Here is a 21,698-nt window from a genome sequence, read left to right as displayed (position 1 = left end):
CGTGGAGAGGGCGCAGGAGGGGCTTATCAGTATTGGAGGACATCATTGGCGGGGTGGCGACACGTCTCTACCAAAGGAAGTGTGAGGCACTCCCCCCTCCGCAAGCATGTAGGTCTCTCTTGGACAAGGTGTAGCACCTGCTTGGCCCCTACCCCGCACCCCCACCCAGATCAGGGTCACCTGAAGCCATGGTGACAGGTGGTGGATGGTCGTATGAGCAGTTGGTGCACATCACAAGTCCTGGTTATGTGACCACTGACACCAGGCAGACAATTTCTGGAGAGTATTAATAATGGCTGGGGTCACCCGTCTTGTAAAGACACTGCCCAGAAGAAGGCAATGGCAAACCCCTTCTGTAGAAACTTTTGCCAAGAATAATCATGGTCATGGAAAGACCACGATTGGTCACGGCATACGACACGGCACATAGTAATAATGATGCTTTAACTTTGTATTTTTTTCTCTTGCGCTGTACTGTCACACAAACAAACCTAGCAGCGACAGTAAACCTAATTCTGAATTTCCTTTCACTTTCAACTTCAAGCATGATTGTAGATTAGAAAGCTGATGGAATCCCAGATTCCTTTATAACATAGAAAATCTACAGCCCTTCGGCCTACAATGTTGTGCTGACCATTAACTACTTTAGAGGCTGCCTGGATTTTCCCTACCGCATAGCCCTTTATTTTTCTAAGCTCTCTGTACCTATCTAAGAGTCTCTTAAAAGACCCTATTGTGTAAGCCTCTACCACCTTCGCTGGCAGTGCATTCCACGCACCCACCACTCTGTGGGGGGGGGGGGGGAGACTTGCCTCTGACATACCCCTTGTACCTACTTCCAAGCACCTTTTCAAAGAAAAAAATAAACTAACCCGTCGCCGCACACCTCCCTTAAACATTCCGAATTTGCCCTTTCAACCCAGGGAAAATACTATCTGCCTACTATGCCTCTCATAAGCTTATAAACCTCTGTCTGATCTCATCTCAGCCTCTGCCCCTCCAGAGAAGTCACCCCAAGTTTGTCCAATCTCTCCTCGGAGCTCGGAGGTGTTGATCAGCCTCGGTGCCTGGGGAAAGTAGCTGTTTTTGTGTCTGGTGGCCCTGACGTGGACGCTATGTAGCCTCCTCCCTGATGGGAGTCATCAGGTGGGACTTATCAACCTCCCCACAGGTTAACGTGATTGAGCTCTCCCGCAATTATGAAGACACCATCTGGGTGTTTGCTTTCGTGGAGAGCTGTCGAAACTGTAAAGTTCTCCCCGTGTGTCCTTGGCGTTTGCGTTCGGGGGATAGGATGTAGGTGGTGGTGATGAACACAGCAGAAAGCTCCCCGAGGAGGCATCTCTCCGAGCAAAGAGGCAGGTTCCCTGTTACTTGCTCGGGTGAAGAGTTTTATTTCCGAATGCACAAGACCGCAAAATCGATGCAGGAGGGGGTGACACCGCGCTCGGCTGCTCCGCGTCTTCTCTCATTTCACACGGATTTATTGTTGTTCTTGGCAAGCGTTCAGCATGCGTTTGTATTGCGACGGAGTTCCTCGCAACGCATAACAATGAAAAGCTTTTAATTACAATAATACATATAATTAAATAAAGTGAGTAGTGTAAAAGGAGAATAAAACAAGTAAAAGTAGTGAGGGAGAGTTCATGGGTTCATTTTTCATTCAGAACCTGATGGCGGAGGGGAAGAATTTGTTGCTGAAGTATTGAGTGTTTCTTTGAGCTCCTGATGGTGCAGGAGAAGAAGACGTGTCTTCAAAAGCCTCCTGTGAATGAAGTGTGGAATTGTGGCCTTTCCGTCTCGCGTTTCCAGACTTCTGTTACCGAAAGTTTGTGAAATCACTTCTTGAAAACTTAACAGACGTAGCAGGATGCACTCATCATCGCGGGAGAGCAGATTGCTATGTTAGATTTTTAGGAAGTTCCTCAATAGTTACAGGAGGAATCAAGGATTGGTTTCAATCTGTTTCGGGAAACCAGCGACTATTTCAGAGTCCCAGGAGTTTGCTATACAATTGTCCAAAAGTCATCCCATTCTTTTCCTTCTTTGTAAAGGTGAATTTCCTGCTGTGAGAACAAACTCTCACCTCAACTCCGAACTTTCAACAACTCGTGTTCTCTGTCTGTGTCTATCTATCTTTCTATATGCATTTTGTCTTTTGTTCATTGGTTGTTTGTCCGTCTTTGTGTGTCATTTGTCATTAATTTTATTGTGTTTCTCTGTTGTAATGTGAATGCCTCTAAGTGTAGAATATGATGGCTTTGATAATAAATTTACTTTGAACTATGAAATTAACTTTGTAGATGAAAACACTGATTCAAAAAATTGGAAACTGGCTTCTGTAGCGTCCGGCTGAGCTAAACTAACCCGTTCCCCAGGCCCATGGGACACCGTTGTCGTTCTCGTCCCGCCGATACGTGACAGACACGTTTCACTGCGGAAGTTCAGAAGCATGTTGACGGGAATGCTGGAAGAATGAGGTCAGATTTGACGGTATTTGCCTTCTGTCCGGGACGGAGGCCGAATGGCTCTGATTCTATTCTTTGTATTTCAGATTCAAGTTATCGTCAGCAAACTCGATGGGCTGAATGGCCTAATTTTGCTCCTAATTCTTATGGTCCGATGGGATAAATGCCGTAAAAATTTGATTTCTCCCAGCAGTAGTACAGTGCATCACAAATATGACACTTATAAATGACATCAACTGAACGTAAGTTACGCATACACAACATAATATACAAAAATATAGGTTACGGGGACATTCCTATGAGGAGAGGTTACGTGAGCTGAGCCTTTTCTCTTTGGAATGAAGGAGGATGAAAGGTGACGTGATGGAGGTGTGCAAGATGATATTGGGCGTAGAGTAGACAACCAGAGACTTTTTCACATTGTGGAAATAGCAAATACAAGGGGGGCATAATTTTAAGCTGATTGGAGGAAAGTTTAGCTGAGATGTCAGAGGTAAAACTTTTTTTTACACACAGAGTCTTGGGTGCATAGAACACCCTGCCAGGGGTGGTGGTAGAGACAGATACTGAAACTCTTACATAGGCACATGGATCAAGGAAAATGGAGGGTTCTGTGGGAGGGAAGGGTTAGATGGATCTTGGAATATGTTGTGGGCCGAAGGGCCTGTACTGTGCTGTAACATTCTATGCTCCAACGAGAAGTTCAGGGAAATTTGGTCCAAGGGCGAATTTGTGTTTTAGGGTCAGTTTAAGAACCTGTTGGCAGTGTCTTAGAAGCTGTTATTGAACATTGGTATCTATGTGTTGGAACAGGACAGACTTGTAATGTTCACTCTTAGGAACTTTTTTTAAAAAAAAATTTAATTAGTTTTTTCTATACATTTTACAAATTAAAAAACCCCAACTTACAATAAGGAACATTGATACAGTGCAAAATTAAGCATACAATGACAATATGCTACAAAGGAAGAGAATTTAACAAAAAAGCACCTAAATTAAAGACAAGTAAACTTAGTATCCTCCCCAAGCCCCACAACACAAAAAAAACTCCAGACCAACCACAACACAATATAGAGAATATAAATCAGGACAATCAAACTCCCAGACTGTGAATACACTTAGCAACAGAGGATAATAATGCCTACTACCAGAAAAAAAAGGGAGCTGAAAGCAAGGGACCGAAAAGAAAAAAAACCCTAGTCAAGAGGAAGGTTATGAAAGTACTCGATAAAAGGTCCCCAGACCTTATGGAACTTTAGATCCGAATTAAGAACTGAGTAATGAATTTTTTCGAGGTCCAAGCAGGCCATAATGTCGTTAAGCCATTGCGCATGAGTGGGCGGGGCAACATCGCTCCATCTAAGGAGGATCAAGCGTCTCGCCAGGAGAGAGGCAAAGGATAATATTCGGCATTTGGTCGGACTCACTCTTAGGAACTTGACGCTCTCAATCCTGTTGACCTCAGTATCATTGTTGTAGACAGGAACATGAGCATTTCTTCCCCCTTCCTGAATTTAATGAGTTGAGCTGATTCTGAGGCAGCCAGGCATTCGTGGGCTCTACCCGAGCTGACGACCTATCCCTCCTCCAGGATTACGTCCTTACCAGGGTGAACGGAGACAAGGTAAACACAGTCTCTGTGGGAATTATGGGGATTTCTGAAATCAGCAAGGCCTGGAACCTACGAGGTCCAAGCCTAGAGATGAGGTGCAAGCCCATGATTGACTCCACTTCTCGCTGATTGAAATATCGAGGAAGACTGAGACACCGAGGTGAATGTGAACAGCGAGCGAGTATTCAGCACCACTGACCAGCGGCTTGCCCGCTGCTGCCGGGGAAGGGTGTCGGTGTGTGACAGTCTCGCCCCTCCCGAGGGACTGCCCTGGTGTCCAGGTGATCTCTCTCTCCCGCAATGCTGCCGGAGAAGGGTGTCTGTGTATGACAGTCTCGCCGCTCCCGAGGGACTGCCCTGGTGTCCAGGTGATCTCTCTCTCCCGCAATGCTGCCGGGGAAGGGTGTCTGTGTGTGACAGTCTCGCCGCTCCCGAGGGACTGCCCTGGTATCCAGGTGATCTCTCTCTCCCGCAATGCTGTCGGAGGATGATACCGAAGTTCTGGATTTGACTGCAGCTCCGTTGGACTCTTTCCGTTTCTGTGGTTCCGCCCATTCTTTCTTTTTGCAGTTTGTGCGATTTGGTTTTTTTTTTGGCGAGTTGGGAGTGGAGATTGATTATCCTGATGCTGCTTGGGCGATTTCTTTGTTTTTTGCAAGGGGGGGGGGTTGATGTTTTTCTTTGAATGGCTACCATGGTTTTGTTTCGTGGCTGTCTGTTGAAGGTGAATCCCAGAGTTGTATACTGCATACATACTTTGATAATAAATGAACCTTGAACACTGGGTATATTTAAAACGGAGGTTGACAGATCCTTGATTAGTCAAGGTGTCAAATGTTATGGGGAGAAGACAGGAGAATGGGGTTGAGAGGGATAATAAATCAGCCATGATGGAATATAGAGCATACTCAATGGGCCAAATGATCTAATTCTGCTCCGATGTCTTTTGGCCCTGTTATTATATAGAGTTCTTTTGGTGAATTTTTTTTTAAAAAGGAGTGGGTGATGGGTCAGAGTGAAAGTGTCCGTCTCTAACCCTGTCCTGGTCTCTCAGATGTAGATGATGGACCTCCGATTGTCGTCACCAAGTACGGAGCCCTGGAGGGGAAGCAGGTGTCGGTGAAGGGAATGGCCAAGCCCGTCTATAACTACCTCGGTATCCCTTTTGCGAAGCCGCCAGTTGGTCCCTTGAGGTTCTCCGTCCCGCAGACTCCAGAGACGTGGACTGGAACACGAAAGGCGACGACCTTCGCTCCAGGGTAAAGATTACAGATCAGTTTTATTTGTCAGATGTACATCAAAACATACAGTGAAATGTGTTGTTCACAGTGAATTAAATCAGCGAGGATTGTGCTTGGGGTATCCCACAAGTATCGCCATGCTACGGCAAAATAACGGGTTCACAACTTACTAACCCTAACCAGAATGTGGGAGGAAACTGGGGCGCCCAGAGGAAACCCACACAGTCACAAGGAGAACGTACAAACTCCCTACAGTGGCACGAATTGAACCCCGGTCTTACAGCTGGCATTGTAAAGTGTTGTAGTAACCACCTTGCTACCCTGCTGACAGGGTTGGCAGCAGTGGGAATGGCCCGTCATTGCCAGCTCTTGCCATGAAATCTCACCAACACCTCTACTTCCTCCGGGAGCTGAAGGAATTAGGCAAGTCAGTGTCGACCCCACCAATTTTTTATTGGTGCACCATAGAGAGCATTTGATCTGGATGTATCACAGCTTGGTGTGACAACTGATGTGCCTGTAACTGCAAGAAACTGCAGAGTTGCGGACACCGAGCAGGAATCAGATGATAAGGTGGGATCTTGGCCTCTCAATCTACCTCATTATGACCTTCCACCTTATCGTCTGCCTGCACTGCTCTTCCTCTGTAACTGTAACTCTTCATTCTGCATTGTTATTGTTTTCCCTCACTCTACCCAATGCGCTGTGCAATGATAAGCTTTTTCCCAGGGCCCAAGTGGCTAATACAAGGGGCATAATTTTAATGTGATTGGAGGAAAGTGTCGGGGGACGTCAGAGGTAGGTTTCTTACATGGTACATTCTGCCAAGGGTGCTGGTGAAGACATTTAAGAATCTCCGAAATAGGCGCATAAATAAAAGAAAACTCGTGGGCATGTGGTGGGGTGGGGGTTAGTGTTTGATTGATCTTGGAATAGGTTAAAAGATCAGCACACTATCATGGGCTGAAGGGCCTGTGCTGTGTTGTACTGTTCTAACAGTGCGCACAAAAAGACCACAGGAGGAGGGTTTGGCCAGTCGGTCTATTGTGCCTGGTCTGCCATTCCATCATGACAGATTTATTATCCCTCTCAACCATGTTTTCCTGCCTTCTCCCCGTAACCTTCCATGCCCTAACGTATCGATCTACACTATAAATGTACTCAATGACATGGCCCCCAGACCCGTATGGCAATTAATTAATTGAGAAAGTGTCTGTGATTCCCATTGTCTATTTGGGACACTGTGCACTTAATTGGGACAGGGGATTGTTGCCGACAGTTTCTAACTAGCATCAGTTGTGTCCACTTGTGTGACTATTTGACACTACGCTGTGCTTAGAGAGAACTATTTTCAAATAGTGTCTGTTGTGTGTGCTTGTGTTGTGTTATCCATTTGGGCTGATGGATGCTGATTCAAAAAGCAGCGATTTTAATTTTTTTTTGTTATTTGACTTTATTCAGAAAGGCGATGAAGGCCGTCCATATCTGTACGAGGTATTTGTGCTGATTTTGTTCACTTACTGTCAATCAAAAGAACACGGCAGAGTACTCTGGATGAATTCCTCCGTGGATAACTATTAGGAACTAATACACAGGTTTATAGTACTGTAGTAGTATAGGTAGTATTCTGATTTGTCACTTGTTACTCAGTTAAATGAGAGTTTGTCTTTGTGTTTTAACTGTTTTAATGCAATTTTGGCTAATTGGGTCAGCCGCTTAGTTGGGTCAGAATGTCCTGGTGTGTCCCAATTAACTGGAATCCACTGTATTTATTAAGAAAATAAAGACAAACAATAAAACACAACACGAGTGAATCTGCAGATGCTGGAAATAAATAAAAAACACAAAATGCTGGCAGAACTCAGCAGGCCAGACAGCATCTATGGGAGGAGGTAATAACGACTTAATTTCCTCCTCATGGACTCCCCCGCCCAGGACTTCTACCCGCCCTGGATCTGTTCATCTCTAATTTCTGTCAGGACATTAACCGTCTCGACTTCACCACCCCTTGCTCCAATTCCAACCTCACCCCCTCTGAACGCTCTGCTCTCCATTCCCTCCACAACAATCCCAACCTTACCATCAAACCCGCTGATAAGGGGGGGTGCTGTTGTCGTCTGGCGCACCGACCTGTACATAGCGGAGGCACGACGACAACTCACTGACACCTCCTCTTATCTACCCCTGGACCATGACCCCACTAGGGAGCACCAGTCCATTGTCTCCCAAACCATTTCCGAGTTGATCAGCTCAGGAGATCTCCCATCCGCGGCCACCAAACTTATAGTTCCCACACCCCGCACTTCCCGTTTCTACCTCCTACCTAAGAGTCACAAACCTGCCTGTCCAGGCAGACCCAATGTCTCTGCTTGCTCCTGCCCCACTGAACTCATTTCTGTCTATCTCGACTCTGTTTTATCTCCCCTTGTTCAATCCCTTCCCACCTATGTCCGTGATACTTCCCATGCTTTACATCTCTTCAAAGATTTCACGTTCCCTGGCCCCCACCACCTCATTTTCACCATGGACGTCCAGTCCCTATATACCTCTATCCTCCACCAGGAAGGTCTCCAAGCTCTTCATTTCTTCCTGGATTCCAGACCCAGCCAGTCACCCTCTACCACCACTCCTCTCCGCCTCGCGGAATTAGTCCTCACCCTTAACAATTTCTCCTTTGGCTCCTCCCACTTCCTCCAAACTAACGGTGTAGCCATGGGCACCCGCATGGGTCCTAGCTATGCCTGCCTTTCTGTCGGCCATGTGGAGCAATCTATGTGCCAAGCCTACACTGGTATCTGTCCTCCTCTTTTCTTACGTTATATCGACGACTGCATTGGCGCTGCTTCCTGCACACATGCTGAGCTCATCGACTTCATTAACTTCGCCTCCAACTTTTACCCCACCCTCAAATTCACCTGGTCTATTTCCGACACCTCCCTCCCCTTTCTAGATCTTTCTATTTCTATCTCTGGAGACAGCCTATCCACCGACTTCTACTACAAACCTACTAACTCCCACAGCTACCTGGACTATTCCTCCTCCCACCCTGTCTCCTGCAAAAATGCTATCCCTTTCTCTCAATTCCTCTGCCTCTGCTGCATCTGCTCTCAGGATGAGGCCTTTCATTCTAGGACAAAGGAGATGTCTTCCTTTTTTAAAGAAAGGGGCTTCCCTTCATCCACTATCAACTCTGCCCTCCATCGTGTCTCCCGTATTTCACGCACCTCTGCCCTCACCCCATCCCCCCGCCAGCCCACCAGGGATACAGTCCCCCTGGTCTTCACCTATCACCCTACCAGCCTACAGATCCAACGTATAATCCTCCGTAACTTCCGCCACCTCCTACGGGATCCCACCACCAGACACATCTTCCCCTCACCCCCCCCCCCACTCTCGGCTTTCCGCAGGGATCGCTCCCTACGCGACTCCCTTGTCCATTCATTCCCCCCATCCCTCCCCACGGACCTCCCTCTGGACACTCATCCCTGCAAATGGAAGAAGTGCTACATCTGCCCCCACGCTTCTTCCCTCACCACCATCCTAGGCCCCAGACAGTCCTTTCAGGTGAGGCACCACTTCACCTGCGAGTCAACTGGGGTGATATACTGTATCCGGTGCTCCCGATGTGGCCATTTATACATTGGGGAGACCTGCTGCAGACTGGGAGACCGTTTCGCCGAACACCGGCGCTCAGTCCTCCAGCAGTGGCGGGATCTCCCTGTGGCCACACACTTCAATTCCACAGACCACTCCCACTCCGACATGTCTGTCCATGGCTTCCTCTACCATCAAGATGAGGCCACACACAGGTCGATGGAGCAATACCTTATCTCCCGCCTAGGTAGCCTCCTACCTGCCGGCATGAACATCCAACTCACAGACCTCCATTGATACCCCTGCCCCCCCTTACCCCATCCCTATCCATTATTTTAGTCTGGTTCTCTTTCTCTCTCTTTTTCCCCCCTCACTATAATCTCTCCCCCCAGCCCTACCTTTCTTTCTCTTTTATTTCCCATAATTCTCCACCTTCCCCCAGCCCATTTCCCTCCAGCCTATCACTTCCCAGCTCTCTACTTTATCCCTCCCCCCACTTCTTATCCCCTCTCGACCATCCCATGTTACTTCACTCCTGATGAAGGGTTTCGGCCAGAAACTTCGTTATTACCTCCTCCCATAGATGCTGTCTGGCCTGCTGAGTTCTGCCAGCATTTTGTGTTTTTTACAAACAATAAAAGATTCACTGAAAATTAAGTTACATAGATGCTTATCTAAGTGTGCACATGGGCCCTTTCTCTGCAGCACATTTCTGATCTTTCCGTGTCACTGGTCGCAACCCCAGTCCATGGTGAGCCCCGAAACAAGAGCGAGTGCTCTCATGTGCTGTATTTATACTATAGCGGTACTTGGACACAGGAAGCGGTGCCAGAAGTGTTCTTTAAACAGGCCACTCAAGAACTAACATGGCGGCAGTGGCTTTGGACCGGCAGCTGGTGTTAAACCTTCCCACTAAAACAAGGTAGATTGGAGATCAAGTTCATTTTCACAGCAGGATAGAAGCTGTCCTTGAGCCTGGTGGTACGTGCTTACGGACTTTTGTATCTTCTGCCTGATGGGAGAGGAGAGAATGTCCAGGGAGGGAGGGGTCGTTAATTATTTTGGCTTCTTTACCAAGGCAGTGGGAAGTGTAGACAGTGTCCATGGAGGGCAGGCCGGTTCCTGTGAGGTGCACAGCTGGGTCCACAACTCTCTGCCATTACCATGTGAAGCTGAGACGCGTCTGGATAGGATGTTTCAATAAATATTGGTGAGGGTCACAGGGGTCATGCAAAGGATGTGAAGAGGGGTAGCGACACACCTACTGAGATTCCAGAATATGGGAATCAACGGGGAACAAGCTGGGGGTACCCAGTGCCAATTTGTGCACAGCAAGCTCCAGCAAAGTTGAGAGTAAATTTATTATCAACGTACATCTATGTCACCATATAGAACCCTGAGATTCACTCTCTTGTGGGCATCCACAGTAGAAAATAGAAATAGAAACAAATCAGTGGAAATCTACAAAAACTGACAAACAACTGATATTCAAAGGAAGGTGAACTGTGCAATCAAGATTTTTAATAGCTCAGACTCAGCAGAAAGCAGCTGATTGAGTAATCGAGGTCAGGTGACCAAGCAGTTTGATTGGGCAATCGAAAATTGAAAAGCTCAAACAAATAAAAAGAGGGGTAGCTAAAGCAGAGCGGCCAGGTAATTGGGTGACTGTCAGGAGAGGGAATGAATATAGACACAAAGGGCAGAGCACCCCTGTGGCTGTTCCCATCAACAATAAGTATACTGTTTTGGATATTGTTGGTGGGGACAAAATGCTCTTTGGTTGGCCTGAAACTTGATTGTCTACCAGCACACGGAGATGTCCGTGGGGGAATGCTGCCAACTGGCACATTCTCGGCTGCAGGAGTACGTGCTGAGGGACGCACTCAAACTTGGTGCAGCCGCCACAAGGGCCCGGTGGGGAAGGACCACAGTCTAGGGCTCTTCTCCCGCGGGAGTTGAGGGGTGGGGTGTATACCCCTCAACAAGGGTAGGTAAATGTGGAATAACAGAGTGCCATGTGGCTGGCAAACGGTGTGGAAATGTAAAGACCGTAATGGAAACATTTGTAAAGGACTGAAAGTTATTGAATGGTTTGTTGTACATAATTTTATTTTTGAATAAAATATATTTTGTTTAATAATAAGAAAAATAAGTATAGTGTTTTGGATACTGTTGGTGGGGATGACCTACCAGGAACAGGTCGCGTCTCTGGCAGCGAGACTGGACCCTCACTCAGCTCAGAAGGGATGGAGGGAAAAGAGGAGAGCAGTAGTGATACGGGATTTGATAGTTAGAGGGACAGATAAGAGGTTTTGTGGGAGAGATTGAGAATCCTGGATGGTCTGTTGCCTCCCTGGTGCAAGGGTCCACGATATCTTGGATCGAGTTCTTGGTATTCTCAGGAGAGAGGGTGAGCAGCCAGATGTCGTGGTCCACGTGGGGACCAATGACATAGATAGGAGTAGGGATGAGGTCCTGAAGAAGTAATATAGGGAGTTAGGAAAGAAGTTAAAAAGCAGGACCTCAAGGGTGGTTATCTTGGGATTACTGCCTGTGCCACGAAACAGAGAGCGTAGGAACAGCAAGTTACGGCAGATGAATGCGTTGCTGAAGAGTTGGTGCAGGGGGCAGGGATTCAGATTTCTGGATCATTGGGATCTTTTCTGGGGAAGGTCTGACCTTACAAAAAGGATGGGCTGCACCTGAATTGAAAAGGGACCAATATCCTGGCGGGCAGGTTTGCTAGAGCTGTTGGGGAGGGTTTAAACTAGTTTGCCAGAGGGGTGGGAATCAGAATGTGAGTGCAGAGATTAGGGTAGAAGGACAAGGGCATGATGCTATGTGTTCTGAGTTGGTGAGGAAGGACAGGCAGGGGACAAAACATAAATTTAGCCAGTTAGAGGGGTTGAAATGTGTCTATTTCAACACTAGGAGTACTAGGAACAAGGAGGATGAAATTAGAGCATGGATCAGTACGTGGAACTACAATGTTGTGGCCATTACTGAAACTTGGCTGGAGGAAGGGCAGGATTGGCTGATGTAGGTACCAGGGTTTAGGTGTTTTAAAAGGAATAGGATGGGAGGTAGAAAAGGGGGGGGGGGGGGGGAGAGAGTGGCATTGCCTGTCAGGGATAGTATCACAGCTGTAGAAAGGGAGGACGCTGAAGAGGGAGTGTCCACAGAGTCAGTCTGGGTGGAAGTCAGAAATAGGAAGGGATCAATCACTGTGCTGGGAATAGTCTATAGGCCCCCAAATAGCCCTTGGGACACCGAGGAGCAGATAAGCAGGCAGATTTTAGAATGGTGCAGGAAATACAGGTAGTTATGTAGTAGTTATGGGTGATTTCAAATTCCCTCATATTGACCGGCACCTCCTGAGTGCAAGGGGGATAGATGGGGCTGAATTTGTCAGGTGTGTTCAAGAAGGATTCCTGACACAGTATGTGGACCAGCCGACGAGAGGAGAGGCCATACTGGATCTAGTTCTGGGTAATGAACCTGGTCAGGCGGCAGACCTCTTGGTGGGGGAGCATTTTGGTGAGAGTGACCGCAACTCCCTTAGCTTCAGCACAGCTATAGAAAGGGATAAAAACAGACAAAATGGGAAAGTGCTTAACTGGGGAAGGACTAACTATGAAGGGATGAGGCAGGAACTAGCGAGAGTAAATTGGAAACAGATGTTCAAGGGTGAAAGCACAGAAGTAATGTGGAGGAAGTTTAGGGACCACTTGTGCTTGGTTCAGGATAGGTTTGTCCCACTGAGAGAAGGAAAAAATAGTAGGAAAAGGGAACTGTGGCTGACAAAACACATGAGGCAACTCGTCAAAAGGAAGAAGGAAGCATATGTTAGATATAGGAAGCAGGAGGGGCTCATGAGAAATATAGGGTAGCCAGGAAGGAGCTAAAGAAAGGACCTAGGAGAGCTTGAAGGGGGCATGAGAAGGCTTTGGCATGTAGGATTAAGGAGAACCCCAAGGCATTCTATGCGTATGTGAAGAACAGAAGGATGATGAGAATGAAAGTGAGGCTGCTAAAGGATAAAGAGGGCAACATGTGCCTGGAGGCGGAGGAGGTTGGGGAGGTCCTAATTGAATACTTTGCTTCAGTATTCACAAGTGAATAGGACCATGATCAGGGTGAGGTCAAAATAGAACAGGCCTGTGTGCTGAACAATGTGGAGATTAACGAAGAAGTAGTGTTGGATCTTCTTAAAAACATCAAGATTGATAAATCCCCAGGGCCGGATGTGATATACCCCAGGTTGCTGTGGGAAGTGAGAGATGAGATCGCTGGAGCATTAGCTATGATCTTTGAATCCTCTTTTGCTGCAGGGGAGGTGCCGGAGGATTGGAGAATGGTAAATGTAGTTCCCTTGTTTAAAAAAGGTAATAGGGAGAATCCTGGGAACTATAGACCGGTGAGACTTACGTCAGTGGTCTGCAAACTATTGGAAAGGATTCTTAAGGATAGGATCTACGAGCATTTGGAAAAGTACAGTCTACTCAATGATAGTTAACATGGCTTTATGAAGGGAAGGTCGTGCCTCACGAGCCTAATAGAGTTTTTTGAAGAGGTAACAAAAGAAATTGATGAGGGTAGGGTGGTAGATGTGGTCTACATGGATTTTAGCAAGGCATTTGACAAGGTCCCCCCACAAGAGACTCATCCAGAAAGTCATGAGGCATGGAATAGCCAGTGGAACCTTGGCTATTTGGATAAAAAATTGGCTTACAAGAAGAAAGCAGAGGGTAGTTGTGGAAGGAAAGTATTCTTCCTGGAGATCGGTAACTAGTGGAGTGCTGCAAGGATCTGTCCTGAGACCCCTGCTCTTTGTGATTTTTATAAATGACCTGGATGCAAAGGCGGAAGGATGGGTGAGTAAATTTGCGGATGACACTAAGATTGAAGGAGTTGTGGATGGAGCTGTAGGTTGTCGAAGATTACAAGAGGATATGGACAGGATGCAGAGTTGGGCAGAAAAGTGGCAAATGGAGTTCAATCTGGGTAAGTGTGAGGTGATGCGTTTTGGAAGGACAAACCAGAAGACTGAGTACAGGGTTAATGGTAGGTTATTTAAGAGTGTGGATGAACAGAGGGACCTTGGGGTTCAAATCCATACATTCCTCAAGGTCGCTGCACAGGTTAATAGGATAGTTAAGAAGGCCTATGGGATGCTAGGCTTCATTGATAGGGTAACTGAGTTCAAGAGTAGAGAGGTCATGTTGCAACTCTACAAATCTTTGGTGAGACCACACTTAGAGTATTGTGTTCAGTTCTGGTCACCTCATTATAGGAAGGATGTGGAAGCTATGGAGAGGGTGCAGAGGAGATTTACCAGGATGTTGCCTGGATTGGAAAGGTTAGCAGAGCTGGGACTTTTCTCTTTGGAGTGTAGAAGGATGAGAGGGGACTTGACAGAGGTCTACAAGATTATGAGAGGCATAGATAGGGTGGATAGTCAGTACCTGTTTCCCAGGGCATGAATAGCAAACACCAGAGGGTATATGTACAAAGTTAAGGGAGGGAAGTTTAGGGGAGACATCAGGGGTAAGTTTTTTACACAAAGAGTTGTGGGTGCCTGGAATGACTTGCCAGGGATGGTGGTGGAGGCTAAAACATTAGGGGTATTTAAGAGCCTCTTGGACAGGCACATGAATGAAAGGAAAATAGAGGGTTATGGGGTAGTGTGGGTTTTAGTTTTTTTTTAAGGAATATATGGTTTGGCACAACATCGAGGGCTGAAGGGCCTGTACTGTGCTGTAGTATTCTAGTGCCTAGTGCAACAACAAAAAGAAACTAAAAATAATAATAAATAAGTACATAAATATTACAGAGACCACGAGTTGTCAAATTGTTGAAAGCGAGTCCATAGTTTATGGAGTCAGATCAGAGTTGAGGTGAGTGAAGTTATCCACACCAGTTCGGGAGCCTGGCGGGGTAGGGAATAATTTCCCGGTCCTCAGGCTCTGTACTTCCTCCTGACAACAGAGATGAGATCACGGCCTGTTACCGTATCCATGGAGGCGAGGCCGGTTTCTTTGATGTACTAAGTGTGCCCACAACTCTGCAGCTCCTTGCGGTCTCAGGCAGAGCAGCTGCCATAACCAAGCCGTGAAGCAACTGGATGGGACGCTTTCTGGGGGAAAGTGGTGAGGGAGGAGGGGGACTGGGCAGAAAGCAGTGATATGAAGGATTCATTGTAATGGCCAGCCAATGTTAACATGATGGCCACAGATTGGCAGCTCCTGGTTATTTGGCAGGCTGAACTGGGTTATTCTCCTGTGGTCAGGGTTACTGACCTCCACTCGTACTCAATCCACTCCTCTCTCTCTCTCATGTCTCAGATGTCCACAGAATTCAACTTTGATGGAGCTTCTGTCAGAATTCCTGATTATTAATTCAGGACCAGCAACGTACAGTGAGGATTGCCTGTACCTGAATGTGCACACACCTGTACGGCCCAGAGACACCAAGACAAAGCTTTCCGTGAGTACTGTCTGGGGTTTGTGATGCTGTTGGGTCCGCTGACTGTGAATCTCTAAACTCAGACGAAGATTTTATGTTTTATCAGATATAAATAGCAATGGGTATCCTCACTAACGGGAGGTTATACTGTGACTATCCAATTTACAAAGACTAGTCCACTGCCTGTTTATTCTCCACACTGACTTCAGCTGTCAATACCCACTATTGGAATGGTGGGTCCCCTCACCCTACTTACAGCTAACATAATAGTTTAAAGCACATTTCATTTATTTTCAGTGATACGTGTTTAAGTTCAGACAACATGCTTCAAACACATTTAAAACTCAGAGGATTTCTATCTCATAAATGGGTGAAGGGTGAAGGTGATAAGTTTAAGGGGAACATGAGGGGAAATTTCTTCACAGAAAGTGGAAGAGAATGAGCTACCAGTGCAAATGGTGGATATGCTTCTGATTTCAACGTTCAAGGTAAGTTTGGATAGGTACATGGATGGGACAGGTATGAAGGGCTATGGTCCAGGTGCAAGTCGATAGGATGAGGTGGTTTAAATGGTTCAGCATGGAGTGGATGGGCCAAAGGGCCTATTTCTGTGCTGAACTTTTCTATGACTGTAAAAGACGTCCGAACTACAAACCATTTCATAAACACAAAGGATTTCCAAAACACAAATACAATTCCAATAAATGAAAAAGACATACCAACAATGCAGATGAACTGGACTGCTCTCTTCTTTCATACTGTTTCGTTGCTACTTGGGTGACCTCACACACGTGATATTCTTTCAGATACCCTTTTACACAAACTGTCTAAAAGCTACCAGCTACCTACAAGAAATGCTGTGAAGTGAACTCCACGAGAACACACACTTTACAATCTAATAATACAAGAGTTATTGATGTGCTAAGTGATTGTCCCCATCTGGTCTGCAAGCTTCCTGGAATTAAGCAACATTGTTTGTTAGAAAATAAAGCCAAATTAAATAACCCATTACCTTACCCTGCACCTCTTCAGTAACAGGAAGATGCAAGTGAGCCAGCAAGTCTACACCAGTTTATACAGTGCTTGTTTGCAAAGATGAGTTTTCTCAACTTCAATCTGATTACTGCTTTTCATCTACGTTTTAAGAACTAAAGACTGGCTCCCGTTGACAGCAGATGCTCAACAAAGAACATTAGTTGGAGGTTTACCTTAGACTGTTCAATTTTTACAAGTGGCAGGTTTTGTGTTTGGAAAGAAGAGGCACCCCCCCCCCCCCCGACCCCAGGAAGTGAACATCCATCACAGTTTACACCACAACACAGGGGAGGAGTGTCGGGGGTGCCGACCAGGAGTACATCCTGCTTCAGAGACAGCCAGTGAGTGCCTCAGACTGAGTGCGTGGTGGGGGTGGGGGGGGGGACTGAGGGGGAGGGGCAGAGGGGAATTGACAAGAGGGACTGAAGGAAGGAGTGGGTGAGGGGAACTGATGGGGAGGGGGAAAGGGGGAACTGACAGGAAAGAGGGAGGGGGAACTGCTGAGGGGGTGACTGACAGAGTAGGGGGAAGAAGAGTGATGGGGTATAGGGGAGAGGGGGTGACTGGTGGGGGAGGGGGAGAGGGGAGGACTGATGGGGAGGGGGGAGAGTAGGGGGCCTGGCGGGGGAGGGGGAGGACTGCAGTGCTGACGGTGGAGAGGGGGATGGGATTTGACTGGGGAGATGGGGAGAGGGAGTGACAAAGGGGTGACAGGGGAGAAGGTCGGTGTGACGGGAGGAGGAGATGACAGGGAATGAGAGAGGGGGTGATTGATGGGGAGAGGGAATGACTAAAAGTGAAGAGAGGGTGACTGACAGGGGAGGAGGAGGGGGGACTGATGAGGGATGGGAAGTAGGAGCAATGAGGAGGGGGGAGGGAGGAAGGAAGAGAGGGGGAGGGAGACTGAGGGAGGGGAGAGAGAGGGAGGGAGACTGAATGAGGGAGGGGAGAGAGTGGGAGGGAGACTGAATGAGGGAGGGGAGAGAGATGGGGAGGGAGACTGAGGGAGGGGAGAGAGATGGGGAGGGAGACTGACTGAGCGAGGGGAGAGAGGGAGGGAGTGACTGACTGAGGGATGGAGGCTGACAGGGAGGGTGGGGGGTAGAGAGAGAGGCTGACAAGGAAGAGGGGGAGAGAGAGAGGCTGACAGGGAGGGGAGGGGAGAGAGAGAGGCTGACAGGGAGGGGAGAGAGGCTGACAGGGAGGGGAGAGAGCGAGAGAGGGAGGCTGACAGGGAGGGGAGAGAGAGAGGGAGGCTGACAGAGTGGAGGGGAGAGAGAGAGTGAGGCTGACAGAGTGGAGGGGAGAGAGAGGGAGGCTGATGGAGGGGAGAGAGAGAGGGAGGCTGACAGAGTGGAGGGGAGAGAGAGGGAGGCTGATGGAGGGGAGAGAGAGAGGGAGGCTGACAGGGAGGGGAGAGAGACAGGGAGGCTGACTGAGGGAGGGGGAGAGAGAGACACACTGAGAGAAAGAGAATCACTCAGAGACGAATGCAGAGAGATGGCGCATGCAGATGTGCGTGTGAAGACTGGCAGAAACTCAGACTTCCACCGAGAAAGAGAGTGAGAATATATCCATCAATGTCGACAGCACATCTGTAGAAATTTGCTAGAGTCTTTGGGGGCATCCCAGATCTCGTCACATTCCTAATGAAATATGACTGCTATTGTGCCTTCTTTGTAATTGCAACAATATGTTGACCCCAGTAGTGATCTTGAGAGATGTTGATGCCCAGGCGCCGCAAGCTGCTCACCCTTTCCTAGATGAGGACTGGCGTGTGCTCCCTCCATATCTTCTTCCTGAAGTCGACAGTCAATTCCTTGGTCCTTGAGGATGTCTGTTTTATGAAATGTGACAGGAACAAAATAAACAAAAAGAAAGGAAGTTGTGGTGGCCTCAGACTCAGAGTACAGATAACAACATTCCTTTAACTTTATCCCCTCACCCCTACTGGGGCGTAGGCCTCTGACAGGGTGCTCTGTCCTGGGCTGGTCTTTCACATTGTCCCCAGGTGTAGCCAAATCAAAGATCTTCCCTCTTCCACGGATGAAGTTATCAACATTTTAGTGATAAGAATTTGCATTTAAGATTCAGGTAGCATGACATCTGCTACAGTAAAACCAAGAAGCTTCTAGAAAACTACCCAATCAACTGAACTACAATTACTAGAAAATTCACTGAACAATTACCACTTATTAAGGTTACATATTGTGTGATTTAATATATAATCATTGTTTAATATTGCTAGAACTATATTTAATTATTATAATTTTAAAGTATATCTAATATTATATAAAAATTACAGTCAAACTTCAGAAACTTAAATCACAAGGAAAATACAAGCAAAATAACAATTCTCCACCCTAATTCAAGAAAGCACTGACTGGCTGAATACATCATAAAGTAACACAGGCTTTCAGCCCCACAGATCCAAGGAAAGAAGGGAGGAAGGCAAAAGAAAGGAAAATTATAGGCCAGTTAGCCTAACCCCAGTGGTTGGGAAATTGTTGGAGTCTATTATTAAGGATGAGGTTTCAAGGTAATTGGAGACTGAAGATAAAATAAGTCAAAGTCAGCATGGTTTCTCTGAAGGGAAATCTTGCCTGACAAATCTGTTAGCGTTGTCTGAGGAAGTAACAAGCAGGGTGGACAGAGGAGAGGCAGTGGATGTCACTTACTTGGATTTTCAGAATGAATTTGATAAGGTGTTTTTCATGTTTAGCACCTTATCAAGGTAGCGATTTAGCAAGATGAAATCCTATGGTGTTACAGGAAAGATGCTGGGATGGACAGAGGAATGGCTGACAGGCGGAAGGCAGCGAGTGGGGCCTTTTCTAGTGGCTGCCAGTGACTAGTGGTGTTCCTCGGGGACAGTATTTTTCAATTGTTTGTCAATGATTTGGATGGTGGAATTGATGGCTTTGTGGCAAAGTTTGCGAATGATACGAAGATAGGTGGAGGGGTTTGGAGGTGCTGAGGAAGCAATGCGACGGCAGCAAGATTTAGACAAATTGGAAGAATGGCCAAAAAAGTGGCAGATGGAATTCAGTGGGAAATGTATGATAATGCACTTTGGTAAAAGGAACAATAGTGCAGACTATTATCTAAATGGGGAGAAAATTCAATCATCAGAGGTGCAGAGGTACTTAGGAGTCCTTATGCAAGACTCCCAGATGGTTAATTTTATATCACAGGTTGATTCTGTGATAAAGACAGCAAATGCAATGTTGGCATTCATTTCAAGGGCAATAGAATAGAAAAGCAAGGAGATAATGACACTTTGTAAGACTAATAGTCAGGCTGCACTTGGAGTTTGTTAACAGTTTTGGGCTCCATATCTCAGAAAGGGTGTGCTGTCATTGGAGAGAGTCCAGAGGAGGTTCAAGAGGGTGATTCTGAGAATGAAAGAGTTAACATGTGAGGAGCGTTTGACAGCTCTAAAATTTAGAAGAATGCAGGGGATCTCATTAAAACCTGCCGAATGTTGAAAGGACTAGATAAGGTGGATATGCAGAGGATGTTTCCTATGGTGGGGGTATCCAGATCTAGAGAACACAACCTCTAAATTGAGGGGCAACCTTTTAGAATGGAGGTAAGGAGGAATTCTTTTAGCAAGAGACTGGTGAATCTGTGGAATGCTCTGCCACAGACTGCAGTGGAGACCAAGTCCTTGGGTATACTTAAGGCAGAAGTTAATAGTTCCCTGATCGGTCAGGTTATCAAAGGATATGGCGAGAAGGCAGGTGTATGGACTTGAGTGGGATCCGAGATCAGCCATGATGGAATGGTGGAGCAGATTCAATGGGCCAAATGGCCTAATTCTGCTCCTATCTCTTATGGTCTTCATATCTAATCAGCCAATCATGTGGCAACAACTCAATGAATAAAACCATGCAGATATGGTCAAGAAGTTCAATTGCTGGTTAGACCAAAGATCAGAATGGGGAAGAAATGTGATCTAAGTGACTTTGACTGTGGAATGATTGTGAGTGCCAGATGGGGTGGATTGAGTATCTCTGTAATTGCTGATCTCCTGGGACTTTAGTGCACAACAGTCTCCAGAGTTTACAGAGAATGGTGCAAAAAACAATAAACATCCAGTGAGTGGCAGTTCTGTGATGGAAATGCCTTGTTAATGAGAGACCATCAAGAGTGTTACCATGCTATCCCCATGCCCACATTTTAGAAAGTCTGATAACGTGGCTGTACTTCTACTCCCTGAGTATAGGCAGAGACTGAAGACTGCAGCACCAGAAGTGATGATATCAAGAAGGTATGGATAAGGGGGCCACAGGAGTGCTTACTGGACCACTTTGAATCAACAGACTTGACTGTATTCCCCGATTCATCTTGGAGTCTGAATGAGCTCACCATAGCTGTCACTGACTTCATTAAAACCTGTGTGGATGAGTGTGTGCCTATGAGAACATACCGTACACACCCAAATCAAAAGCTGCGGATGAAACAGCAGGTAGTTTGCTGAGGGCTAGATCTGTGGCATTCAGGGCTGGCAACCCAGGACTGTACAAGAAAACCAGGTAGGACTTTTGTAGGGCTATCTCAACAGCAAAGAAACGATTCAGAATGAGGTTAAATGAGGAATTGGATGCATGTTAACTCCATCAGGGTTTGCTGGCCATTAGTTCTTACAAAGCAAAACCTAACATGAATGGTTGTGATGCTTCACTCCCAGATTAGCTCAATGCCTTTTATGTACACCTTGAAAGGGAGAATAAAACAACAGCTACGAGGATCCCTGCGGCACCCGGTGACCCTGTGATCTCTGCTTTGGAAGCTGACGTCAGACTGTCTTTCAAGAGGTTGAACTCTCGCAAGGTGACAGTCCCTGATGGAATACCTGGTAGGGTTCTGAAAACCTGTGCCAACCAACTGGTGGGTGTGTTGAAAGTCATTTTCAATCTTTCATTGCTACAGTTGGAAGTTTCCACCTGCTTCAAAGGGGCAACAATTATACCAGTGCCCAAGAAGAACAGTATGAACTGCCTTAATGACTATTGCCCAGTAGCACCCACATCTATGGTGGTGAAATGCTTTGAGAGGTTGGTCATGGCTAGGATCAACTCCTGCCTCAGCAAGGACCTGGACCCACTGCAAATTGCCTATTGCTACAATAGGTCAACAGCAATCTCAATGGCTTTTCACACAGTCTTGGATCACCTGGACAATACAAATACCTATGTCAGGATGCTATTTGTCATCTACAGCTCAGTGTTTAACACAATCATTCCAACAGTTCTGATAAAAAAAACCTCCAGAACTTGC

General features: G+C 46.7%; 1 protein-coding gene across 6 annotated transcripts in view; it reads left to right on the top strand.

Moving 5' to 3' along the window:
• Positions 1 to 21,698, top strand: part of LOC140740868 (fatty acyl-CoA hydrolase precursor, medium chain-like) — a 92,148-nt gene that overhangs the window by 21,913 nt on the left and 48,537 nt on the right. For 3 of the 6 annotated variants that reach the window (XM_073070450.1, XM_073070449.1, XM_073070446.1), the window contains exons 2-3: positions 5,135 to 5,339; positions 15,260 to 15,401. In XM_073070450.1, coding sequence (XP_072926551.1) covers positions 5,209 to 5,339; positions 15,260 to 15,401 — 273 coding nt within the window. In that variant the 5' untranslated portion in view covers positions 5,135 to 5,208. Of the gene's footprint in view, positions 1 to 2,554; positions 2,637 to 2,679; positions 2,711 to 3,936; positions 4,093 to 5,134; positions 5,340 to 15,259; positions 15,402 to 21,698 lie in introns of those variants that run through there. The other 3 variants (XM_073070445.1, XM_073070447.1, XM_073070448.1) reach the window with 3 other exon arrangements.

This window comes from Hemitrygon akajei, chromosome 17 (genome assembly GCF_048418815.1).
Source record: "Hemitrygon akajei chromosome 17, sHemAka1.3, whole genome shotgun sequence".
Lineage (NCBI taxonomy): Eukaryota > Metazoa > Chordata > Chondrichthyes > Myliobatiformes > Dasyatidae > Hemitrygon > Hemitrygon akajei.
The sequence above is the reverse complement of the archived record's forward strand: the minus strand, read 5'-3'. Positions and strand labels throughout refer to the sequence as shown.